The sequence below is a fragment of the Bufo bufo genome, chromosome 3, assembly GCF_905171765.1.
Source record: "Bufo bufo chromosome 3, aBufBuf1.1, whole genome shotgun sequence".
NCBI lineage: Eukaryota > Metazoa > Chordata > Amphibia > Anura > Bufonidae > Bufo > Bufo bufo.
Window position 1 is genome coordinate 368,615,415 of NC_053391.1, and position 27,147 is coordinate 368,642,561.

General features: G+C 44.0%; 1 protein-coding gene and 1 long non-coding RNA gene across 2 annotated transcripts in view; one reads left to right on the forward strand and one right to left on the reverse strand.

Moving 5' to 3' along the window:
* Positions 1-25,530, forward strand: part of ZBTB8B (zinc finger and BTB domain containing 8B) — a 43,511-nt gene extending 17,981 nt beyond the window's left edge. The window contains exons 3-5 of the mRNA XM_040424577.1: positions 18,138-19,070; positions 20,549-20,727; positions 24,209-25,530. Of these exons, the coding sequence (XP_040280511.1) occupies positions 18,170-19,070; positions 20,549-20,727; positions 24,209-24,499 (1,371 nt within the window). The 5' untranslated portion in view covers positions 18,138-18,169 and the 3' untranslated portion in view covers positions 24,500-25,530. The remainder of the gene's footprint in view (positions 1-18,137; positions 19,071-20,548; positions 20,728-24,208) is intronic.
* On the reverse strand, positions 5,109-27,147 carry LOC120995404. Its single transcript, XR_005777586.1, has 4 exons — positions 27,023-27,147; positions 15,167-15,172; positions 9,763-9,771; positions 5,109-5,119 (listed from the first exon to the last, which is right to left on the reverse strand). It is a non-coding gene; the product is annotated as an uncharacterized LOC120995404 (long non-coding RNA).

The following is a 27,147-nucleotide window of genomic DNA, read 5'->3' on the forward strand; positions in this document are numbered from 1 at the left end:
TTGGATAATGGATTTTATTTTTTTATATTGAGGGTTGAAAGGTAAAATTAATCTGATGGTACTATTCTCAATGTTGGCTATCAATTCATCATTTTTGTCTTCGAAGAAAGTCTGACGATCTAACTGGCGTATTTTGTCTACTGATTTGTCTAATAGTGATGGTGGATATTTCTTCTTTTGAAACTGATCTTTCATCTTTTGCGCTTCTGTTTCAAAAGTTTCCATATAGGTACAGTTTCTTCTAATACGCCTAAATTGGCCCTGTGGAATGTTTAACAGCCATTGTGGCAAGTGACAACTGTCAAATAGTATATAGTTATTTTTAGAGACTTCTTTCTGATAGGTTTTGCAGATTAAATTCCTATTATCCGCTAGAATTTCTATGTCCAAAAACACTACTGATGTTTGACTAGTGGTGGCAGAGAATTCTAGGTTAAAAGCATTATTGTTAATGTCTTCCAAGAAGGTCTCAAGAGTAGTCATGTCATTTCTCCATATAAAGATCACATCGTCGATGTATCTACGCCAGAGTACCAGGTCCGTCCTCCAGCAAACCGAGCGCATCAATTGAATAATGACTATATAAGGTCCGCTACACTTGGAGGTCTTCTAGCCACTGAGGAAGGAGACAGATCTCTGAAACACGTATGGTGAGGACCCCAAGACGCTATTCATCACTTTTGAAATCTTCTGTTAGAAGCGCTCTAACTATACCATTCAAGCAGTATCTAATACTATGAGCACCAGGACCCTGCAACTCCGGTAACCACTTCAGATCAGAAGGAGACGCCAGGAAGTCAGCTCACCGTCAACGCTGCAGGCACGTGGGACGCCGCAGATACAGACAACACAAATCCACTGCTTTGAATATCAGGATCACAAGCATTATCAGCAGCAGACACGTAGTATAAATGCTAACCTCGGCCGCACTACGATACTGCCAAAGCTGTATCCTGGTTGAAAACCTCAAACTGTAAGTACGGACATTGCCGTCCAGCTTGATTTGCAATTACAGGAATTGCTGAAAATCGCAACCAGTAGCGATATACCCCAGATAAAGATATCTGCTTGAACACTGTGGTAATACTCTGTTGTATGATTGGAACTACCTGAAGCCACTTACTGCAATAGCTACCGATGTATCCCAGTCAAAGACATTTGTTTTAATATTGTGGTGACACCTTGTTGCATGGTAGGAACTGCCGGAAACTATCCAGTGCAATAGCTACATACGGCTCTAGTGGATTAACCCTTTAGTGTAAACTTTTTATACACCTTTTTTATATACTCCTGTTATTGTGACCCTGTTGAGGATAAAGGATCCATATACAGAAATCCTTCAGCATAAAACTCTCAACATATAGAGGTGGAACCTCTCTTTTCTTTTATTCCCCTTCTTATCCTACAGGTGGAACTCTCCATATACAAGTGGAAATATTACATAATTGAACGTGGATATACATGTGGATATATATGTTTTCTTACAGGTGGATTTAACCTACTCATCCAATTTTAAAGGTGTACCCGCGGTTCACGGTATATATATTTGTGAATTCACTATATGATTTTTATTTTATTTTTTTTCCCCTTTTTTAGGATCCACTATATGAATTGAGAATTATATGGTCCCACTGTGGACATTTTTAGATAGATTTTAATTGGTTGTAATATCACATAGATGAATAGAATTGATCATACCTGTATGTTATAATCCCCATACGATCCACATATTGATCGAATACAACAACATATCATCTAGGTGACCAGAGAATAATGGCTACGCAGGGACTATTTGAAGCACCAATTGGCTTACTAATACCTGCCTCTGGGTATTTTACCCAATATTCCCTGTGTTGTTGTTGTTGCCTCTGTACAGTTAGAGGTACCCAATATATGGGGATTAATTGAGACATTAGTGTACTTGTCTTTGGTTCTGCCCTCGATTGTTTTAAGATTATATATATATATATATATATATATATATATATATATATATATATATATTACAGGAAGTGCAGAATTATTAGGCAAATGAGTATTTTGACCACATCATCCTCTTTATGCATGTTGTCTTACTCCAAGCTGTATAGGCTCGAAAGCCTACTACCAATTAAGCATATTAGGTGATGTGCATCTCTGTAATGAGAAGGGGTGTGGTCTAATGACATCAACACCCTATATTAGGTGTGCATAATTATTAGGCAACTTCCTTTCCTTTGGCAAAATGGGTCAAAAGAAGGACTTGACAGGCTCAGAAAAGTCAAAAATAATGAGATATCTTGCAGAGGGATGCAGCACTCTTAAAATTGCAAAGCTTCTGAAGCGTGATCATCGAACAATCAAGCGTTTCATTCAAAATAGTCAACAGGGTCGCAAGAAGTGTGTGGAAAAACCAAGGCGCAAAATAACTGCCCATGAAATAAGAAAAGTCAAGCGTGCAGCTGCCAAGATGCCACTTGCCAACAGTTTGGCCATATTTCAGAGCTGCAACATCACTGGAGTGCCCAAAAGCACAAGGTGTGCAATACTCAGAGACATGGCCAAGGTAAGAAAGGCTGAAAGACGACCACCACTGAACAAGACACACAAGCTGAAACGTCAAGACTGGGCCAAGAAATATCTCAAGACTGATTTTTCTAAGGTTTTATGGACTGATGAAATGAGAGTGAGTCTTGATGGGCCAGATGGATGGGCCCGTGGCTGGATTGGTAAAGGGCAGAGAGCTCCAGTCCGACTCAGACACCAGCAAGGTGGAGGTGGAGTACTGGTTTGGGCTGGTATCATCAAAGATGAGCTTGTGGGGCCTTTTCGGGTTGAGGATGGAGTCAAGCTCAACTCCCAGTCCTACTGCCAGTTTCTGGAAGAGACCTTCTTCAAGCAGTGGCACAGGAAGAAGTCTGCATCCTTCAAGAAAAACATGATTTTCATGCAGGACAATGCTCCATCACACGCGTCCAAGTACTCCACAGCGTGGCTGGCAAGAAAGGGTATAAAAGAAGAAAATCTAATGACATGGCCTCCTTGTTCACCTGATCTGAACCCCATTGAGAACCTGTGGTCCATCATCAAATGTGAGATTTACAAGGAGGGAAAACAGTACACCTCTCTGAACAGTGTCTGGGAGGCTGTGGTTGCTGCTGCACGCAATGTTGATGGTGAACAGATCAAAACACTGACAGAATCCATGGATGGCAGGCTTTTGAATGTCCTTGCAAAGAAAGGTGGCTATATTGGTCACTGATTTGTTTTAGTTTTGTTTTTGAATGTCAGAAATGTATATTTGTGAATGTTGAGATGTTATATTGGTTTCACTGGTAAAAATAAATAATTGAAATGGCTATATATTTGTTTTTTGTTAAGTTGCCTAATAATTATGCACAGTAATAGTCACCTGCACACACAGATATCCCCCTAAAATAGCTAAAACTAAAAACAAACTAAAAACTACTTCCAAAAATATTCAGCTTTGATATTAATGAGTTTTTTGGGTTCATTGAGAACATGGTTGTTGTTCAATAATAAAATTAATCCTCAAAAATACAACTTGCCTAATAATTCTGCACTCCCTGTATATATTGTCATTAGTCAATTAAATATTAACATATTTTACATGCGAAAGTTGTATTATTCCAGATAAGGTGTGCACAACTATATCATATTCTATATCTAGGAACTGGTTACTAGATGATGGCAACAAACTGGTTTGGTTAATTTGATATGTTCAGAAATATCTCACTACAGCTTCTTGATTACATCTAGTCTTAGTCTAGTTAATGATATAGGGCCTTAATACCCGTATACAATTATTTAAATGGATACACCAATACTGTGGCTGCAGCCAATCCTTATCGTAGGCAGAGGCATCACGGTTTTACTGGCCTATAGTCTGGAGTAAGAGGTCATTCCAGACTTAACATTATTTTTACAGAAAGCATACTGTTGGAGACTCTAGGTTGTTTTTCTGGTTTTATAATAACTTGTTGTTCGGGTATTTACAGTTATTTATGTAGCACTGTTACACACTAATACACCCACTGCCCTATGCTCCACTCCTGATAACACGTTCCACGAGTTAAAAATCTTATCGTGGAATGTCAGGGGACTGGGCACACCGCAAAAGAGATCTATGGTACTTGCATTTATCAGAAACTCCAGCCCACAGATTCTGTGTCTCCAAAAGACGCATCTTACCACTAGCACTTCTCTGGTTTTGAAGAAACCTTGGGTTCAATGGGCAGCACACTCCTATCATACCTCTTCTTCCCGAGGGGTGTCCCTGTTAATACACAAACCACTACGCTGGGAGGTGAAAGACCTAGTCACTGATTCAGAAGACAGATATGTGTTTGTCCACTCTTATTGATAATGTACAAAATACGATATTAGGCATTTTTATAACCCTCCTGGCTCTATGCAGGTTTTACACTTGGCAGCTACCTTTTGCGGCTACTTACCCTCATGCTACAGTAATCTGCATGGGAGACCTAAACATGATGTTGGACCCTTCTCTAGATCGCTTCCTGGATATGGTGAATTCGATGGGTACAGGGAGTCCCTCGCGACTTCACAGGTTTCTTACTGAATTTAGATGGATTGCTCTATGGAGAGCTAAATATCCCAGGGATAGAACATATTCCTGCCACAGTGGCGGCCACAATTCTCTAACCCGAATAGACTATATGTTAGGTAATGAGATTGCGATGTTAAATCTTCGCTCTATATTATATTTACCTAGGGGGATATCAGATCGTTCACCGATACTAGGTACTCTGATACATAGCACTTTTTCAGTAATGTATAGAATGAATATACAGTACATCCGTTCTGGCTAAATCTTTTAGGTTCAGCATATGGGATTTCTTACCAGCTAAAACTAGTTCTTGGAAGTACATGCAGATGTGCCTAATCTAGTCATGGTGTGGGATACCTTTTTAAAGGCATTTCTTCGCGGGTCCCTACACTCCAGTATATCTTATATAAAAAAAGATAATAAACGCTTGGAGATGGCACTGGAATCTCAGTGTACTGCACTGGAACAGCAATACATCCATCAACCGACTGACACTAATAGGAATGCTTGGCTCCAAGCAGGCAGACAATACCTAACAATACTTAACCCCTTTACGAATGCAATCCGTTTATATACGTGATATTTGCACATGCCCCGTGCAGCTATCACGTCTATAAACGTCAAACCAGCTCTTTAATCCAAGCGCTACAAAGCGCTTGGATTAAAGCTTCTGCCCCTGTCCTGCTGCTGTCACGGACAGCATACAGTGCAGTAATGCCAGCAAGGGACCAATCAGAGTGGCCCCTTGCCGACAATCAATTTGATTGGTTAGTCTCTGCAGACTAACCAATCGGATCGTGGCAGTGAAAAAAATGCCGGTTTCAGGCTCTGATCTGCGCTCTGCAGATCATAGCCTGAAATCAGGTAGTGTCTCTGTGGCCCCCGATCTGTGCGCCTCCAACACCCCCCTGTCTGCGCCTGCCCCTGATGCAGTTCCCCCGCCCGATCCATATTCATGTAGTCCCTGATGCGGTCCGCCCCATGCATCCTACCCGCCCCTCCTGCCCCAGCCTCCCTCAATTTTGGCGGCCGTACCCCCCCCTTTCCAGCGCTGCCCCCGGTCCCCCTGCTGTGTGTGATGGCGGTGGCTCCATTCCTGAGCCGCCGCCATCAGCAGCGAGTGTCAGCTCTATGCTGACACTCTGCTGTAACCCCAGTTGTGGCATCCATGGGGTTAATAGAGGGAGGGAGCTCCCTCTCTCAACCATCGGGGCTGCAGCGCCCGATGGTTGCCATGGCAACCGGACGCTTTGCAAAGGCGTCCGGTTCCCATGGCAAAGGCGTCCGGTTCTGCCACCTACAGGGCATCTAATAGTAGTATACTTTGCAATGCAAGAGCATTGCAAAGTATAGTACAGCCATCAGCCCCACTGGATCCTCATGATCCAAGAGGGACTTGATAAAAAAAGAAAGTGAAAATAATAAAAATGAAAAATAAATAAAAATGTAAATTAAAAAAAGAAATTGCCTTTTCCTTTAAAAAAATGAAAAAATAAAATACACATATTAGGTGTCACCGCGTCCGTAATGACCGTCTCTATAAATATATCACATGATAGACCCCGTCCGATAAACACCATTAGAAAAAAGAAAAAAACTGTGGCAAAAAAGCTATTTTTATCACCTTACATCACAAAAAGTGCAATGGCAAGCGATCAAAAAGGCTTATGACCCCCAAAATAGTACCAATCTAACCGTCACCTCATTCCGCAAAAAATTATACCCTATTTAAGACCATCGCCCAAAAAATATAAAAGCTATGGCTCTGAGTATGGAGACACTAAAACACCATTTTTTTGGGTTTCAGAAATGCTATTATTGTGTAAAACTTAAATAAATAAAAAGTATACATATTAGGTATTGCCACGTCCGTAACGATCTTCTCTATAAAACTATCACATGACCTAACTCCTCAGATGAACGCTGTAAAAATAAATAAATGAAAGCTGTTCCAAAACAGCCAATTTTTTGGTCACCTTGCCCCATAAAGTGTAATAATGAATGATCAAAAAATCCTATGTACCCAAAAATGGTACCAATTAAAACCTCAACACTTTCTGCAAAAAACGAGCCCCTGCACAAGACTATCGGCAGAAAACTAAAAAACATATGGCATTCAGAAAACCAATCCAGCAAAATCTGCCTTCCAAAAACCGTATGGCATTCCTTTCCTTCTGCGCCCTGCCGTGTGCCCGTACAGCAGTTTACGACCACATGTGGGGTGTTTCTGTAAACCGCGGAATCAGGGTAATATTGAGTTTTGTTTGGCTGTTAACCCTCAATGTGTTAAAGAAAAAAAATGTAATAAAATGGAAAATCTGCCAAAAAGTGAAATTCTGAAATGTCCTCTCCATTTTCCTTTAATTCTTGTGGAACACCTAAAGGGTTAACAAAGTTTGTAAAATCAGTTTTGAGTAACTTGAGGGGTGTAGTTTCTACAATGGGGTCATTTATGGGGGTATCCACTATGTAGGCCCCACAAAGTGACTTCTGACCTGAACTGGTCCTTAAAAAGTGGGTTTTGGCAATTTTCTTAAAAATTTTAAGAATTGCTTCTAAACTTCTAAGCCTTCTAACGTCCTAAAAAAATAAAATGACATTTCCAAAATGATGCAAACTTAAGTAGACATATGGGGAATGTTAAGTAATAAATATTTTATTATCACTTTCTGTTTTAGAAGCAGAGAAATTGAAATTTGGAAAATTGAGAATTTTTCAAAATTTTGGGTACATTTTGGATTTTTTCATAAATAAAGGTGAAATATATTGACTCAAATATATGACTATCATGAAGTACAATGTGTCACGAGAAAACAATCTCAGAATGGCTTGGATAAGTAAAAGTGTTCCAAAGCTATTACTACATAAAGTGACGCATGTCAGATTTGTAAATTTTGACCTGGACACTAGGGCATCAATGACCCTTGGTCATGAAAGGGTTAAGGACAAAGCAGATAGGAAATTATTTTTCATGAAACGGACAGCATTTGAGCTGGGCAACCAGTCAGCTAAACTACTAGCTCAATTAATCTGTCATAACTCGCCCTCTTCAACAATTTTAGCAGTCAGGAACTCTGCAGGACAAAAACTCTGCACGCAAGAAGAAATTCTTCACACTTTTACACACTTTTACCAAGATTTATATAGATCTAGCATAATAACATCTGAAACAGAGAGACACATACTTGGAGGGCATATCCCTTTCAAGACTTACTATAGCACAAAGAACCCAATTGGACTTGCCAATTAGCTTGGAGGAAATAAAGCAAGCCATATTAGATCTTAACAATGGGAAATCCCCTGTCCCAGACGGGCTCCCCAAAGAAGTATATGCAAAATATGCAGAGGTACTAGCCCCCCAACTATTATCTACCCTCCACTCGGCCCTGATGCTGGGACGCCAGCCCTGGAAACCACTGTCATACTTCTACTTAAACCTGATAAAGCTCCTTTAGAATGTAGCTCCTATAGACCCATAGCACTGCTAAATGTAGATTATAAAATTCTGACCAGAATTCTGGCTACCCGCTTAAATCAGGTGATTCTGTCATTGGTTCACCAGGACCAAACAGGATTTATGCCAGGGAAGTCCACTACTGAGAACATCAGACGGGTCCAGGTAGTTACACACATGGGATATTCTCTGAATGCAGATTGGGCCTTGGCCTCCCTAGACACAGCCACGGCGTTTGATTATATAGAATGGGCCTATTTGACTAACTGCCTGAGAGGATTTGGGTTTGGTCCACAGTTCCTCAGATGGATTACTATCCTGTACAGTAGCCAGGTAAGTAGGCTATTTAATAAATGGGGAATTATCAGAAAGCTTCCCTCTCTACAGAGGAACAAGACAGGGCTGCCCCTTGTCACCGCTCTTGTTTGCACTAGCGGTTGAGACACTGGCAATTAGGGTGAGAAGTAGGAACAACATAACTGGAGTGACCATGGGAGAGAGAGAAGTCCGCATAGGACTATATGCAGATGATATGATCTTATACTTATCATCACCGGACATATCCCAGTGTCTCTAATAGACGAGTTTGGGGAGTTTTCGGGCCTCAGAATCAACTGGGAGAAATCGGTATACATGACACTGGGCAAGGCAGATTATACAGGCCCCTCCCATGTAGAACGACTAAAGGCGGTGGATACATTCAAGTATCTGGGAGTTAACATCGCGAAAAAAATACTCTCAGGCCCTGTCACTTATTTTTTCTCCTTTAATGAACCATATAAGGAGCAAGCTCTAAAGCTGGAAAACATTGCCCATTTCAGTAGCAGGATGTATTAACTTAATTAAAATGATTATACGCCCCAAGGCTCTATATGCCTTTCAACACTCAGGTACATATACCTAAATCGGTGTTTAGAGAAATAGACTTCCTCACTAGACTTTTTATATGGGGCAGATCCCGCACTAAACTAAGCCTAGATACGCTAAAACGCCCAAAAACATGGAGGTATGGCTCTCCCGTCCCATTTTATTTCTCGCCCATATTCATTGGGGGACACAGAAACCGTGGGTATAGCTATGTCCTCTAGGAGGCGTTGACACTAGTAAAAGCTGTTAGCTCCTCCCCTGGCAGCTATACCCCCTCCAGCCTGGAGAGAGAGCTTCAGTTTTTTCTAGTGTCAATAGGATGCAAGACCTCCCTGCTCTGCAGGGAAGCTCCTGAAGATTTTTTTATTTTAGTTTATTTTTTTCCTTCTTTTTCAGATGGGAAAACAGTGGACGCCTCGCCTCTCTGTTCTCCCGGGGTCGAGTTGCGCCAGTGCTGGTTACCCGCACTGCTGCTTCCCCCACAGAAGACAAGGTGGACCAGGGCAGCCTCGCTCCACTGCATCCTGCCAGCTAAGGGGTCACCCATCCAAGCCCCCCTTTTCCAGCGTCATGCCACTATGGTGCCACTAGCTGAAGGGGGGTGACCCTGCTGGACCAGAGGAGGGGTGAAGATGGCGGCAGGAGAAGAGGATGAAGATGAGGTGAGTAAACTAGGTAAGTATGTTTAACCCTCTTCTCCCTCCCTCATTCATTATCAAGCAGGGCCCTATGCCTCAGGGGTTCAGGTCCCTCTCTATGCCTTCCTGGACTTCTGTGGAACTCTGCAGTTGTTTTACAGGGGTTCTACCTCTGGTAGGGACGCTTGCTTCCATTAGCAGGCTTTGTCATGGTAGTGTCAGTCTCACTATACAGTCTCCCCCTTACTAGGCACATAGGGGGTTTATAGCACTGCTCCAGGGAGGCCGATCGCACCGCTGTGCAGTCTCCCGCTCCCCACACCTAGCCGCCATGATCCAACCCCTTTCGAGAGTGGACGCGCTGCAGTGAGAGCACGCCATTCCGGAGGGGGTTAATCGCACTGCCCGGCCCGCGCTGATTCGGCTCGACCCGCGGGGTGGACTCCCCCCGTCCGAGCGGGCGCATGTGCACCGCTCCGGTCCCTCTGTGACGGCCGGTGCAGACTTCGGTTAACTCCTGAGGCTGTGCGCAGGAAGGGGGGGGGGCGCTCTTTTGGATCGCCGGCTGGGCCACGGTATTCGTCCGGGGGGGGGGGGGGGGGCGGGGGTCACTCTGGTGCAAATTTTTCCCGCCCTGCTTCCCCCTCCCCCAGACACCTGCTGAGCTCCGCCCTCTGGTCCTAGACAGGTGCGGCCCCCTTTTCCTTAACCCTTCCTGGCCAGCTTCCTGATTACTGGGGTTCTACCTCTGGTATAGGTGCTATAATGTGGAGGAATTCAACCCCTTCCTGCCTCTTGTTATTGAGGCCGGCTTCTCTTTTTTTTTTTTTTTTTAAATAGGAAAAGAAAATGTGTTCAAGGGGGAGTGGCAACTACGTGTCCCCCTCATCACCGCAGGACCACCCTGTCTGTGTGGTCCCAGCCTGGGCCCATATCCTATCTCGGATAAGGAGGACTTTGCATATTCCCAATCCGCCCTCCGGGGCAGTTTGGTTGAGATTTCTCCACCTTTGCAAATCCCGTGGAGGACAGCTGAAGTATTCCCAATCCCCCTCCGGGGCGGTTTGGTTGATAATTCTCCACCTGCGCAATCCAGTGAAGGACCTCTGCAGGAATCCCAATCCGTCTCCTGCTCAATACAGCGGAGAACCTCTGGAATTCCCAATCCACCCTCCGGGGTCGTTTGGTTGTTAATTCTCCACCTTCATAAATCACGTGGAGGACACCTGCGCCATACAGTGGAGAACTTCTGGAATTCCCAATCCACCCTCCGGGGTCGTTGGGTTGATAATTCTCCACCAGCATATTCATAAGGGAGCGCAATTTTATACAGGACCTCTTCCCATTCCACCCCCTGGGTAGTTTGGTTGATAAGCCCTCCCCTGCGCAGTCCGCAACTGCAAGGGGTGAGATTCTGAGAGGTAGACCTGCGCACTAGCGGACTACAGCAGGTCATCTTCTCCTCGAATATCTCCACCCCCCCCCCCCTCCATTCCTTCTCGGGTCACGCTCAGGCGCACCCTCTCTCACAGTGTGTCCGTCCGAGGGAGGAGGGGGGGAAGAGAATCACTGATTCAGACCCCGACATGAATCTGTAGCAATCTCCTAAGATTGCATCTACGGTGGCCAGCAGCACTTGTCGTAGGCTTTACCCCCTTCTTTAGGCGGAGTACTTGCACTACTGACCTTATACATTGTCCCCTGCCATAGGTGGACTTAGTACAATAACACTGGTTTCAGTGCTGGACGTATACATTCCCCCTTCTGTAGGTGGCAGAATTGCATCTCCACTGGGTTTAGTACCTGCCGTATTCATTAGCTCCTTCCATAGGTGGAGCGATTACATTCTCACTGGTTACAAGGTGTGCTGTATGCATTACCCCCTTACTCAGGTGCTAATTGCACTCCCACAGGGTACAGGACTCGCCATATGCACTAGTTCTCGCCGTGGGCATTAACCCCCTTTCTTAGGTGGGGTATTTTCCCTACCAATGGCTTAAGTACTTCGTACGCATTCCACCTTCCATAGGTAGGGTAATTGCACCACCATTGGATACAGTCCGACTGTCGCGCTATCCTTCTATAGGCGGAGTGTTGCACATCACTCTGCTTCCTGCCTGCCTTACCCCCTTCGCAAGTGATCCACTAGCGGGGGAATAACTGGACATCTTCAGATATGGCAATTCAACCGCGCCGTGGCTCTAGGTGCCTTTGCTTATTTCACAAGGGGGGCGTGGCAACAGTCGGTACTCGACGGTGCCCGGTACTCTTACTCTAGTGCTATATGAGTGCCGCCAGTGGATACGGTGGCTATTCCTCATTGTGTTCCTTTGGTGCTGGTTTTGGGCATGATTTTAACTCCTCTGTCTTCCCAGGGGGTTTACTAGCATCACTTGTGTCCTAGAGACTCCCATCTCCATGGCCTCCATTGTTCCAGTCGGTCATGATATTGTCCGCATCAGTAGTAGTGCGTACAGCATTGCACATATATGGTGAGTACGTCCCAGCGAGTCAAGTGCTTCACTGACTGTATTCTCTATCCACCACTCCTCCTTCTCTGGGAAAGTGGTTATGCTGGCACTCTGGTAGCAGCTACAGCGTGTTCTCCTCCACTGGTGCAGCCATTTGCTAATGCTCAAGTTCGTGGTCGCTGCAGTGGGACATCCCCTCAGGTAGGGGCCCTACCCTGGCGCTAGCTTGGCAGTTGCTCCTGTTCAGTGCCGTTCCAGGTAGAGTTTAAGGTTGCTCTACTTAAACTGGGGCAGTATGGTACGTGGCTTCTACGGATAGCCTCAGGCCTCCCCCTCAGTTTTGCGCTGACGGGGCAAACGCTGGCTACTACTGTGGGAACGGTATTGCGTTACCACTACATACTTGGGTTCTGTCTGTTCAGCTCTTTCGTCAGGTGATGGACTCTTCTAGCACTGTGTTCGGTGGCCCTTCCGGGTGGCCCCCTCCTCTGCTGGGGATGGGGCTAGCCATACACTATGACTCCCCTTGCCTGGTTTTCCTACTAAGGCAGAGTTTTTTGCGCAGCCACTTAATCCTTGGCTACTTTCTGTATAGTGCCAGTCTCAGACGGGAAATGGGTTTGGACCTAGCCTATTCTTCCCCTGTCCTTTTTCCTTCTCTGGATCATTGTTCATAGACACCCCGCATGTCTTGGTAGTTCCTATGTTACTGCCTTCCCTCATCTGCATTTGCACGGGGTATTCTTTTGGTGGCCTTCCATTTCAGACGTGCTCCAGTCCTGACTGGTGGGCTGTGGCGCCCTCCACATCCCTCCTTTTATGGGACTCCTTCCATTGGTCTGGGTGTGCTAACTGTATCTACACGAAAGCTCCCCACCTTCTCTCCCGAGCAGGAGTTCCGGAAGCATACGACATGGACGCCCTGACATCTCCTTGGCGGGAGTTCTCCCTCCTTACGTGTTTTTTCTCTCCTACCCAGGGTTCTACGGAAGATCAGATGGAGGGCATTCCGACAAATCCTAGTCGCTCTGGATTGGCCCCGTCGCGCGTGGTACGCCGACCTCGTTTGCCTTCTAGGAGATGTCCCTTGGTCACTGCCACACAGAGACTACCTTCTTTTAGGGTCTGGTCTTGCATCGGCATTTAAGGTCTTGGTTGACGACGTGGCTATTGAAACCGTCATCCTGATGTGGAGAGAGTTTTTTTTCGGCAGACGTCATCCGCACTATATTCAGGCCGGGAAGCCTGCACCGCCCAGGATCTATTATAGGACCTGGCGGTCCTCCTGGGCTTCTGTGAAAGCCGGGACATTCCCTCACTCCGTTTTTTTTTTTTTTTTCCTCTCTCTGCGGTCCTATCCTTTCTACAATCAGGGTTGGACCTTCGTTTAGCCCTTAGTTTTCTTGATGGGGCAGGTGTTGGCGCTTCTATCCTGGGGCAGCTTCCGGCGTCTTTTGGTTCCCCCGGTGCCCATGGAAACTTTCCTTCTGGGAGTGGCACATATGGTTCCTCCGTACCGTCCTTTACCGCCTTGGGATCTGAATATACTTCTCTCAGCGTTCCAGTCTTCCCCCTTTCAGCCCTTGCGGAGATATCTCTCCGGCTCCTGTCCTAGAAGGTAGTTTTTTCTTGTGGTTATCACATCCATTAGCTAAGTGTCTGAGTTGGGGGTACTCTCTTGCAGAGAACCCTCTCTGGGTCTTCACAAGGATGAGGCGGTTCTCCGACCCATTCTTTTTTTTCTTTTCCCAAAGGTGGTCTCTTTCTTCCACATCACTGTAGAAATTGTCCTGCCTTCACTGTCCCTCTCCTTCACTCCCTAAGGAAGGGAGTTACGTCATTGACGTCAGGGCTCTGATCATTATTGGCAGCCTCCAGTCCCTTCCGGCGTACGAAACCCCTTTTTGTCACCCGGAGGTTCCACGCAAGGGATTGGCGGCCTCCAAGGTGGCAATTGCACCATGGATTCAGCAATGCTGCACCATTCCGCACCTGGTGCGGGGTTCCGCCCTTAGGTGTCACGGCTCGCTCCACTGAGTGGTGGGCGCTTCTTGGGCTCTGAGGCATCGCATTTCGGCTGCGCAGTTGTGTAACACGGCTACGGTCCTCCTTACACACACTTACAAAATTTTACCAGGTGCATTCTTATGCTTGGTCTTGCAGGCGGCAGTTTCTTAGATACCAGCAGGGACGCTTGCTTCCATGGGTCTGTGGTTTTTTCCCTCCCTGTGGACTGCTCCTGAACGTCCCACGGTTCTTGTGTCCCCCAATGAATATGGGCGAGAAAAGGAGATTTTTTATAACTTATCAGTAAAATCTCTTTCTTGCTCTTCATTGGGGGACATAGCACCCACCCAGTATTGTTGTTCGGCCACAGTTGTGGCAGTTGCTGGTCAGAACCCTAATGGGTCTTTTGGCATGATTGATGTTCCATGCTTTTTCTTGGTTGGCTTGCTTCTCCTACTGTGTGTTCACAAACTGAAGTTCTCTCTCCAGGCTGGAGGGGGTATAGCTGCCAGGGGAGGAGCTAACAGCTTTTACTAGTGTCAACTCCTCCTAGAGGACATGGCTATACCCACGGTTCCTGTGTCCCCCAATGAAGAGTGAGAAAGAGATTTTAATGGTAAGTTATACAAAAATCTCCTTTTATCACCTGGCAGGCCAGTTGAGGCTCATTAATACCTGGTATACATCTGAAGACTTACCCACATCGGAGTATTTCTTAAAATACTACCTGAACTGTCATACACTATGGTCAGTCCTGGAGATACCCCCTAAATTCCAGAAATTGCTGCTACCGCTGCATAAATTGGCACGAACAGTCTGGAAAGAAGCTAAATTATTGACACAATTTACGGAGGTAGTATCCGACATACCTCTGTGGGATAACCAATCGTTGCCGCATTTGCAGGTGGTAATGTGGGGAAATAGATGGCAATCAGCAGAGGTCAAAACCCTTGGAAATATATATGACCAGGGAGTGTTATGACGTTTGAGGCACTATCCCAGAAATATAATATCCCTCGTACCCGCTTCTTTTCATATCTACAACTTAGATCCGCCATGCAGAATAAATTTCTGAACACCCAAAACGATGGTCTCTAAGTACCCACTCATAGGAATTGTTAAAACCCAGGGACCCAGAGGACTAGTTTCAGTAATTTACTCACCTCTAGTACAAGCAAAGGTCAGAGCTAAACCCCTCATGGTCATAGACAAATTGAAAAGACGGATACCCACTCTTACAAAAGAATCTATATTAGATCTATTGGAATCTCATTTACATGTCTCACCAGCAGTCAATAATAAAATAATCCAAATATACATCATACATCAAACATATCTCACACCAAATAGGTTATATAAAATGGGTAGAGCATCATCCACAACATGTCCACGGTATGGGGAATTTGAGACTGATTTCTGGCACATGATGTGGAGTTGCAGCCCAATTGCTACATTCTGGGGGGAAGTGACGGCTTTTCTTTCCAACTTGCTGCCGGTCCAGGTAGCTTGCACCCCTGAGATTTGCCTGCTGGGAATATTGAACGAGGATAACTGGGATCACTACACAACAACATTCTTGAAGGAGTCCCTATTTATGGCACGTAAATGTATTGCTTTGAGATGGTACAACCCCAATACACCGAACTTATCCATGTGGAAATTACAGATAAATCAGATTCTACCGTATATAGTGTTGGTATTTAAACGCCGCAATAAACCTCAAAAATTGGACAAGGTTTGGGGCCTGTGGTGTGGCTCTGCACACACGATGTACTCCACCTCGAGACTGCGGCAAGCATTGTCAGCAGCTCGAGGATCCATGGTTCAGTCGGTTTGATGGGGTCACATGAAGATGCTATACATTGTAAAGTCACTCAAGGAGTTCTGGAATTCACAACAGTGCAGTGGATGTTTGAAATAATAGAACAAAAGTCTCTCTTTATCTGTTCATATTATGACCTGTAACAGAAATCTATGTTATCATTGCTATGTCTTATCTGTTAATAAAAGAGTTTAAAAAAACAAACAATTTTTATCAAAAATGAACAGACAGGTGGGGGTAAGACTAGTATTTTTATTAAGATAAAGGAGACTGATATGAAAAGCTCTATAGCTAAAATCTGGCTGACAGAGTCCCTTTAAATGCCTGCGAAATTCCAAAAAAAGAGCAAAAAACTTGGATCGCACATCCCCATTGATCTGTTATTGCTTTTCAGCACAATTCATATCCCTTCTCAGCATAAATACCAAGCCCTAATCTACATTCTGTACACAAGGCATTAGTATACATTTTTATCAACATGCATAAGCCCACTCACCACGCCAAGGTGGCCTCTACAAGTGGGTACCTACACTAAATTGGTGCGGCACCACATGGCAACCACTGCTGCCGCAATACCACACTGGAAGGCGGTGCGATCCAGCAGTCCAACAGCACCCCTGTTATCAGACTAAGCCCCCTTGGCACTAGGCATCACCAACCTGACCGGTAGGTGGGCCCTGACTGGAGTTGAGAAACGGTGTTCTAGAGAACAGAATTCCAGCTACTATGCAAAGCACAACTGATTGAATTAGCTTGACCAGCAGAATGTGATCTGACTTAAAGGGGTTGGCCACCTTTTGGGGGGTTTTAGGAAACCTATGTGGCCAATGATTGGCTGCAGTGTTTTCAAGGTGGATGTTGACAGCGGGAAACCTGTGCCAGATAGCCGAGGCTGGGAAGCAAAGAAGCTGAGACCCAGTGCTGGGGAGCAGACAAGTATGCTTCGCTTTTGCAGGTTTTCCCAAGCATGTTTGATGAAGGCTTAATGTAGCGGAAACGTTGCATGTACTTGGATTGCTGAGACCAGGGATTAAAAGACAACAGCTTACTTTCACTATTGCAATACGCGTGCTGCCTGTCAGTTATTTCCATCAGTAATTGTGAGCCAAAACCAGGTGCGGCTCTAAGCACAGAGCAGATGCAGATCTTTCCCTTATACCTTGTCTCTGTGGAGGCTCCAATCCTGGTTTTGGCTCACAATCACCTATGGAAATCACTGACCAAACACTGAAGTGTGAATGAGGCTTAAGTCCAGTGATTGGCTGAGCAATCGTCTCTTGTATGTCAACAGGCACCAAGAAGTAGAGACCAGCGTGGACTTGTAATCAGCAAAAATTGTCTTGGTCGTACATCGCTAACAGTGATTTGTCCTGACACCCCTACCTTGCACACATGCACGCCCTGCTAGGCTGTACATGAGGAGTGGGGAATAAGCCACTTTCAGACTCCTCTGGTAGCAGCTTATCTCTCATGAGAATAAAGGATCAAGCATGTGGAAACCTAATATGCCTGCTCTATCTTTCTACCAAATAGCTGCTGTTGGAGGGGAGTCGGGATACCTCTTAACACATTAGATGGCTGACTGGTTTTGCCAAAATTGGTAGATTTAACCAACGTTCATCTTACATGTGTGGGCACTGCTCCATTCACTTCTGTGGGACTGACCTAGACAGTAGTACATCAGTCCCATAGAAATGAATGGAGTGGTAGACTAACATGCGCATAACCACTTTATCCAGTAAGGGCACTCGGGAAGCCCCCATTCCCTAGATCACTGGGGGTCCCAGCAGTTGGACCCCTCCCCCCCCCCCATAATTCAAAATATATCCTTTTGGATAGGTGAAAATTACTTTTCTTGGGAAATTCACTTGAAAATTACTTAAGTTTCAATGACTGTAACATGAAATTCATATCTACTTAACACATTAGACTCATAAGGCACAATTTAAGCTCTAGGCAAAAAATCTCACTAAAATTAAAACTATGGGGTCATTTATCAAACTGGTGTAAAGTAGAACTGGCTTAGTTGCCCATAGCAACCAATCAGATTCTACCTTTCATTTTCCAAAGGAGCTGTGAAAAATGAAAGGGGGAATCTGATTGGTTGCTATGGGCAACTAAGCCAGTTCAACTTTACACCAGTTTGATAAATGACCCCCTATATGCTTATGATGTATGTAACCAAATATGGCACAAATATACACAGATTATTATTTCTTTTTTTAAACATTTATTACTTTAATTGCATTTCAAAACATCTGTATGTAGAATGCTTGATACCTAGATTTTCTCTGACTATTGTTTTACAGGTGCTTAGAAATCACTACCTGTTTCGGAGCCATGGAGATGCCATCATATTACTCCAAGCTCCTTGGAGAGCTGAATGAGCAGCGGAAAAGAGATTTCTTCTGTGATTGCAGCATCATTGTGGAAGGTCGAATATTTAAAGCTCATAGAAATGTTCTGTTTGCCAACAGTGGCTATTTCCGGGCCATGTTAGTCCACTACATCCAAGACAGTGGAAGACACAGCACAGCTTCTCTAGACATTGTGACATCTGAGGCTTTCTCAACTATCCTGGATTTCCTATACTCAGGAAAGTTAAACCTGTGTGGGGAGAATGTCATTGAAGTTATGAGTGCTGCAAGCTACCTCCAGATGACCGACGTGGTTAACTTCTGTAAGGCTTACATCCGATCTTCACTTGACATCTGCAGGAAAATGGAAAGGGAGAGTTCCTTTGGACAAGCTGATAGTGGTAGCGATGGTCTTAACTGCGGAAGAGGTGCAGTTGGGTCAGTACTAGAAAAAACGGCTCGGGATGATTGTCAGAAAGATCCCCCCTGTGGGGACTGTAGTAGCTGTAACTCTGAAGAAATGGCAAAGGATCCTACAAGTGATGCCTCTCCAAAAGAAAAGAGTCCTCCCAAAGCATTGGAACCTAAAGAAGAGCTGGACTCTGATGTGGTGGAGGTAACGGAAGGTCTCCAACCATATCAGATGCAGCAAGATCTGGAGCAAGGAGAAGAAAGTCCTCAAGGTGGCCCCGGAATGGACATATCATGTAATAATTATCACATGAAGCAGTTTTTAGAGGCACTTTTGCGTAATAGCTCTTCCCAGAGAAAAGAGGACTCTGCACATCATTTTCCTCGTGACTTTGAGTCCAGGCAAGAGGAAGCAAGTGTTTCAATGAGCTCCATGATGGATATTCAGGGTGATTGGTATGGTGAGGACACAGGTAATAAGATTTCTTCTAACATCTTTGTGTCTAATTTCACTTTCAAGTAACATTTAACATTTTTGACATTTTGATAAGCAGTTCACTTTAAAGAAAAGTCAGCACTATTAAAGGGGATGTCCAAGTTGAAAACAAAACTCAGGCAGCCCCTGTAAATGTGCTACTAAAAAAAAAAAAAAAATCTATGCTCTCCCCTTTTCTCCCCTGCTACTACATGCCGCTGATGTTTTATATTCCTGGTGACGTTCCCTTAAACCCATTTCACTGTGCAGTGCGGGGAGTCACTGCTGAGGCCAGTGTTTGGCAGCAGCAGTGACCTGTGTATGTGGAACATCACCACTGCAGACAGAAAAACAACCAGCACAAAGAACCAGAGTTCATCGCTGGAAGAAGCAGGGATGAAAAGCGGTAAGTATAGCTTCTTCTGTCATTTTAGCACATATACAGGGGCTACCCAAGTTTTTTTGGGGTTTTTTTGGGACTTGGACAACCACTCTTAAAATGTACAGTTGACTTTCATTGTAAATTTTGCATTGAATAAAATTAGTCAGTTCAATACTTTTGCCTGTGACAATGCTAAAGGTCCCTTTACATGGGCTGACACAGCAGTCAATTATTGGAAACAAACTGTTTGTTGATGATGTGATGCTTTTTACAGGAGGTGAAAGTTGCATTTACATGCAGAAATTATCTCCGCTGCATGGGGACAAGCGATGGGTAGCGTGATCGCTCGTCCCAATACACATTCCTTGTTTATGGGCAGCAGATCACTGTTTAGACTGCACAATCTGCTGCCCAGAAACAATGAATGGGTGTGCGCTCGTTCTTTGGGTAATCGTTGCCACCTTTAGACAGGGCAGGAGTGTGGAACACCCCTTCCTGATAGTAGCCCCGATCATTGGCCTGAGTAAAAGGGGCCAATATACAAAAATCCACTTTGTTTTAAAGGGAACCTGTCATCAATGTTATGCTGCCCATACTAATGGCAGTATAAAGTACAGACAGGTGAGTTGATTTCAGCGGTCTGTCATTTACAAGTAAAAAGTAAGTGGTTGCCAAGAACCAACATCACAATCTTTGCAGACTGGGCCTGGAAAAGAGTCACAGCCACCTGAGAAGAGTCCTGGTTATTCATGACTTCCTGCTCTCCTGCCCACCTGCTGATGGCTGACAGTCTTCTACCTAGTTCTCTCTCTTTCTCTAGGAGAGAACTGCCAATCATCAGCAGATGGGTGAGAGAGCAGGAGACTATGAATAACCAGGACTCTTCTCAGGTAGATTTGACTCTTTTCAAGGCCTGGGCTGCAATGATTATGATGCTGGTTCTTGGCAACCTTTAGCTCATGAGTGACACACCGCTGAAATCAGCATTTCTGTCACTAATTTATGCTGTCCTCAGTGAGGTTAGCAAAAGGTTGATGACAGGTTCCCTTTTAAGCATAAATAATGTGTGGGCATTTTTTGTTTTTTGTTTTCAGGGGATGTTTTAGTGGTCCCAATCAAACTACACAAGTGCCCTTTCTGTCCATACACGGCCAAGCAAAAGGGCATTTTGAAGCGCCACATTCGATCGCATACAGGAGAACGACCGTATCCTTGTGAAATCTGTGGCAAAAGGTTTACCCGTCAGGAGCACCTGCGCAGCCATTCACTTACAGTAAGTATATCCATTGCTACATGTAATTCTTCACTCCTTCCCTTCATGTTTTCTAGTAAAAACAATATTGAATCACAATGAACTGAATTAGGCTTTTGTTAACGTCAAACTAAAAATGAGCCTCACAAAGTGATCTACAGTCACTGCAATTATCATTCTCTAAGTAAGGGCTCATGCCCACGGCCGAGTCCTCAATGCACGGGCATGACCGTGGGGCAGCTGCATGCGGATCGCGGTCCCATTCACTTAAATGGGGTCCGCGATCCACATCCGACGGTCCATACTGCAAAAAAGTAGTGCATGCGCTACTTTTTTGCAGTGCGGGGCCACTGCCAGAAACACCACAGAAGCACTCCGTAGTGCTTCTGTGGGGTTCCGATTTGTGCCTCCGTTCCGCATCTCCGTGATTGCGGACCCATTGAAGTGAATGGGTCCGTGATTCGTGGTGCGGGGGTGGTGCGATGCCCGTGTATTGTGGACCCCCTGCATGCGGACCGCAATACGGCCACGGCTGTGTGCATGAGCCTTAATTCAGTAAATACCGGTAATTTCTTTCGTACCTCTGTTAGGCTTTATGCACACGACCATTTGGATTTTGCAGCCTGCAAAATGCAGATCCGCAAAATATGACATCCATGTTGCATTAGTTTTTTTTTTTTTTTTTTTCCCCAGGCGCATTGACTTAAATGAGTCTGTGTTCCGCATTTTGTGGACAAGAATAGGACATGTTCTATCATTTGCGAAATGGACATACAGATGCGGAAAGCACATAGGAAATGATGCATGTCCTATTCTTGTCCACAAATTGCGGACCATGGATCGGATTTAAGTCAAAGCGTCCGCAAAAAAAAAAAACAAGATGCAACACGGACGTCACATAGACATGATCCGTGTTTTGCAGACTGCAAAATCCATGCGGTCGTATGCATGTGGCCTTACTAGGACATTCCTAAACCTCGCAATGCAAAGTAAATCAAAGTGTCTGATTTCAGCAGAATCTGCTGATCTGATGTGGATGAAGACAGACTGACTCTGTATGGGCACCTGCTAACAGTGCCCTGATTGGCACATTACATTTAATCATGCCCAGTCCTTCAAGTTTAAAGGGGTTGCCCACTTTCTGTGAAAATTTCAGAAAAGCTATACCTTAACTTGTAATGGCATAAGGAACTGCTACGTTTCTTGAGGGCTTACATCTCTGTGTATAGCATTTCTGAAATGTATTTAGAGCGGACCACCCCTTTACCAGCACTCCTTTATTCACAGCTGTAAGATTTTTAGTAGCAAGATCTCATGGGTTTACTCTATAAGGGTACTTTCACACTACCGTTTTTCTTTTCGGGCATTGAATTCCGTCATATGGGCTCAATACCGGAAAAAAACTGATCCGTTTTATCCTAATGCATTCTGAATGGAGAGCAATCTGTTCAGTATGCATCAGGATGCATCAGTTCAGTCCCTCTTACGTTTTTTGGCTGGAGAAAATACCGCCGCATGCTGCAGTTTTCTCTCTGGCCATAAATACTGATCACTTGCCGGAATGCCGAATCCAGCATTAATTTACATTGAAATGCATTAATGCCAGATCCGTCCCCAATTGTTCCGGCAAAACGCATGCGCAGACCTTTAAAAATGCAAAAAATAAAAAATAAAAAAAATATATATGTGTATATGTGTGTGTGTGTATATATATGTATGTATATATATATATATATATATATATATATATATATATATATATATATATATATATATTATATACACAGACCAAAAGTTTGGACACACCTCATTCAAAGAATTTTCTTTATTTTCATGACTGAAAATTGTAGATTCACACTGAAGGCATCAAAACTATGAATTAACACATGTTTGTTATGTATATAATTGCACAAGTGTGAAACAACTGAAAATATATCATATTCTAGGTTCTTCAAAGTAGCCACCTTTTGCTTTGATTACTGCTTTGCACACTCTTGGCATTCTCTTGATGAGCTTCAAGAGGTAGTCCCCTGAAATGGTTTTCACTTCACAGGTGTGCCCTGTCAGGTTTAATAAGTGGTATTTCTTGCCTTATACATGGGGTTGGGAGAAGTCAGGTGGATACACAGCTGATAGTCCTACTGAATAGACTGTTAGAATTTGTATTATGGCAAGAAAAAAGCAGCTAAGTAAAGAAAAACGAGTGGCCATCATTACTTTAAGAAATGAAGGTCAGTCAGTCAGCTGAAAAAATGGGAAAACTTTGAAAGTAAGGGCTATTTGACCATGAAGGAGAGTGATGGGGTGCTGCGCTAGATGACCTGGCCTCCAGTCACCGGACCTGAACCCAATCAAGATGGTTTGGGGTGAGCTGGACCGCAGAGTGAAGGCAAAAGGGCCAACAAGTGCTAAGCATCTCTGGGAACTCCTTCAAGACTGTTGAAAGACCATTTGAGGGGACTACCTCTTGAAGCTCATCAAGAGAATGCCAAGAGTGTGCAAAGCAGTAATCAAAGCAAAAGGTGGCTACTTTGAAGAACCTAGAATATGACATATTTTCAGTTGTTTCACACTTGTTTGTTATGTATATAATTCCACATGTGTTAATTCATAGTTTTGATGCCTTCATAGACATGAAAATAAAGAAAACTCTTTGAATGAGAAGATGTGTCCAAACTTTTGGTCTGTACTGTATATATACCGGATCCGTTTTTCCGGATGACACCGGAGAGACTGATCCGGTATTTCAATGCATTTGTCAGACGGATCCACATCCAGATCCGTCTGACAAATGCCATCCGGTTTCATTGTTTATTTGTTATATATATTTTTTTCATGAAATCGAATTGTGGTTGTCTTGCACCCTGAAATTCACGATGACACGCAGGCTGCCTGAAATCTAAACCTGATGGATCTCTGGCAACTTCAGTTTTGCAGCAACTTGCCCATCGCAAGTCAACGTTCATTATATTGCGATGTAGCATAACAATACAGTGATCACACTACGTTTTATGCGGGAAAAGTGGCCATGTTGCCCTAGCCTAAAATTTTTCTTTAATGTTTGTTTTTGTGCAAATTAGGCTAGGGCTACACAACGATATATTGCACGACACCAAAAGAATTGGTGTAACTTTTCTGCAACTTGATGTAGCATGACTATTTTAGTTAGGCTACAATTTGACTGTAAAAAATATCTGCAGGTAAGTTGCCACCTCATGTATTGTGGTCTGTGATGGTAAAGTCGCAAACAAAATGCAACCTGCAACCAAAACTCCAACTGTGTTGGATTTTATGCAATACTCGTGTCGTGGAAGGTAACGTGTTGCAACGCGACTCAACTTACAATCATTAGATGCAATGTCGTAATTCAAAATTGGGATCTTCATGTTGCCCTGGTCTAAGATGTGGAAGTCCAGGGTTAATAGGACGGGCTTCTAGAGAAGAGACTCATCGTATTTGTCTCTTCTACTGAACTGATTGTATTGCGACTGTGCTCTTCCAGGTTCATCGCTCCAACCGTCCCATCATCTGTAAAGGTTGTCGCCGTACATTTACCAGCAGCCTTTCTCCTGGCTTGAGACGTTTTGGCTTGTGTGACAGTTGCACATGTGTCACGACTACAAATGATGACTCTCAACATCCAAGCCACACAGAAGGTGCATCAGAGAACATGGACAAGGATGACGGGGATGGAGACTGGCCAATTTACATTGAGTCTGGTGATGAGAATGAAGTGGCAGATGATGATGATGTTGAGGATAAAGAACAAATACACAGGGAGGTACTCATGTGATGGATCGGCAGAACACGCTGTCTCCTCTTTACCTGGGCCGTCTAAGTAGCATCATGCTAGAAAACTTGTGCCGTCCTTTTTCTGCCACTATTCAGCATCTTGGTGGTCAGTGGGTTCCAGGCCTTTTTGGTTATGCACAGTGCTGCTAGTTCAGAGGCAGCAGAACATTTTCTATTTTCCACGTGTTTATGTTGGTGCTGTGCACTAAACTCTTTTATTATCCAGCGTCATTTGAGCTTTTAGTTTTACGCTGCATCTCCAGAAATGCTCTGCCATTGCCTGCAGACAGAACGATGACCAAACTGGTGAACGTAGACGTGACCGACCCCAGCCTGTATTCTGTGATTCCACAGAAATGATCATTCAAGTGACGTCCTCCTCAGTTTCCTAATACTTCTAAGGATTTCAGCCTGGACTGGATGTGATAATTACAGCTGGGTTAAACAACTCTGTCTTACAAAATGAACTTTTCATTGATCAAGTAAGAAAAACATTTGTGCCTCTGTTAAAATGGTATCTGTATACATCATGGATTTAATGTTTCTATAAATGGATTCTATGGGTTATGGATACTGATATACTATCAGTTCAGTGGGCGATGAGCTGCATAACCCGGCACGGCCACTACATGGTGCTAGGAGAGGGACATGGCGGAGCTATCTGATTCCAGTTCTATTTGCTGTGTTAGTTTTGGCGCTGGCGGCTGCTGAAAACAGCTGATCAGTCCCATACACTGATCTGATATTGGTGATCTACCTTATGGATAGATCTATAACCTGAAAAACCTATTTACAGGGTGTATTACAGGATTTTAATATTGATGGTGTAAACTAAGGGTAGGACAGAGCAGTGCTGCAGTAACCAACTCCCTCCACTACAGAGTGGACGGAGCTACAGCAGGGGTGCAGAGTGTTGGACCCCCCCACCCATCAGATACTGATGGCCACCAATATTAAAATCCTGGACTATCTCTTTAAGGCCTCTTTCACATGACCGTATGGCTTTTTCAGTGTTTTGCAGTCCGTTTTTCACAGATCCATTGTTCCATTTTTTTTTTTTGTTTCCGTTCCGTTTTTCCGTATGGCATATACAGTATACAGTAATTACATAGGAAAAATTGAGCTGGGCATAAAATTTTCAATAGATGGTTCTGCAAAAACGGAACGGACACGGAAGACATACAGATGCATTTCTGTGTGTGTGTTTTTTTATTTTTATTTATTTTTTTGCGGACCACGGAACGTGATTTGCGGGCAATAATAGGACATGTTCTATCTTTCAACGGAACGGAAGAACAGAAATACGGAAATGGAATGCATACGGAGTACATTCCGTTTTTTTTTGTGAACCATTGAAATGAATGGTTCCGTATAAGACCGCCTGTAAATGGGGAAAAAAAATTAAATGGTCATGTGAAAGAGGCCTTAGAGTAGGCAGAGTGAGGCAGCTTGGCATGTTTTGTTTCTGTAAAAAAAAAAAAAAAAGTAACAAAATCCTCATAATATAAACTGCATGGCTTTGTGATGCAGAAATTGTGCCGCAGTTTTTTATATCTAAAGCAGGCATGCTCAATCTGCGGCCATCCAGCTGTTGCAGAACTACAACTCCCAGCATGCCCGAACAGCCTACAGCTATCAGCCTACAGCAGGGCATTGTGAGAGTTGTAGTTTTACAACAGCTGGAGGGCCGCAGGTTGAGCATCCCTGATCTAAAGTATTTTAAATATATATTTCACCTGTAAAATAAATGCAGGAAATTTCCGCCTCACAAAACCATAGTGGTAGAAACACTTTTTTTTTTTTTTTTTTCTACAATGTGATTTTTGCTTCTTTTTTTTTATTGGAACAAAAACCGCAGCATGCAAACCCAGCCGTCAACAAAATTGTTCACTCTAATGGAATTTATTGATTTTCTTTTTTTTTTTTTTATTTGCTTCCCCCCCCCCAGCAAATCCTATCATAGGAAAATTCACTGTAGCAGCAAATATCCAGGATGTGTTTTTGCAGATAAATGTGGGGATGGTTGAGTTGTTCACTTGTGTGATTACATAAGAATAAGACTTCATGAAGCTGAGGAAAGACCAAGATCTCCATAGGAGCAGGTAGTAAGCTCGAACTGCAAAAGAATTAGATACTTTGAGGGCTCATTCATATGGCTGTAGTTTCGGTCTGCATCCAATGTGCAATTTTGCAAAAATCTGATGCGGACCCATTTATTTCAATTGGCGTCCATTCTGCGGCCCCTCAAAAAAAAAAAAAAAAAAAATAATGTCCTATTCTTGTCTGTTTTGTGCACAAGGATAGGACTTTTCTACAGAAAAGTGAAAAAATAGAGAATGGCATGCATACGGCCAGGATCTGTTTTGTGGACCACTAAATGAGCCCTAAGGAGCAGGATCCTTAACTATACACTAGCCTTGTAAAGCGGGAAAATTGTAGCGCCAAACTTGCAGTTGTATAAAATGTAAAGGATATTACATTGTAACTCTCTGCAGTGGAATTTTGTGCAGGAAATCCGCAGCACGCGTCTCTCCTGATTCCATCACAGGTTGCTGCATCTCAAGCAGGGAGGCTCGTCCCCATCGCGGCCTGCTATTGGCTGCTCCATCCCATTGCCAGATGTTTTGATCCGCACGATGGGGAGATGCA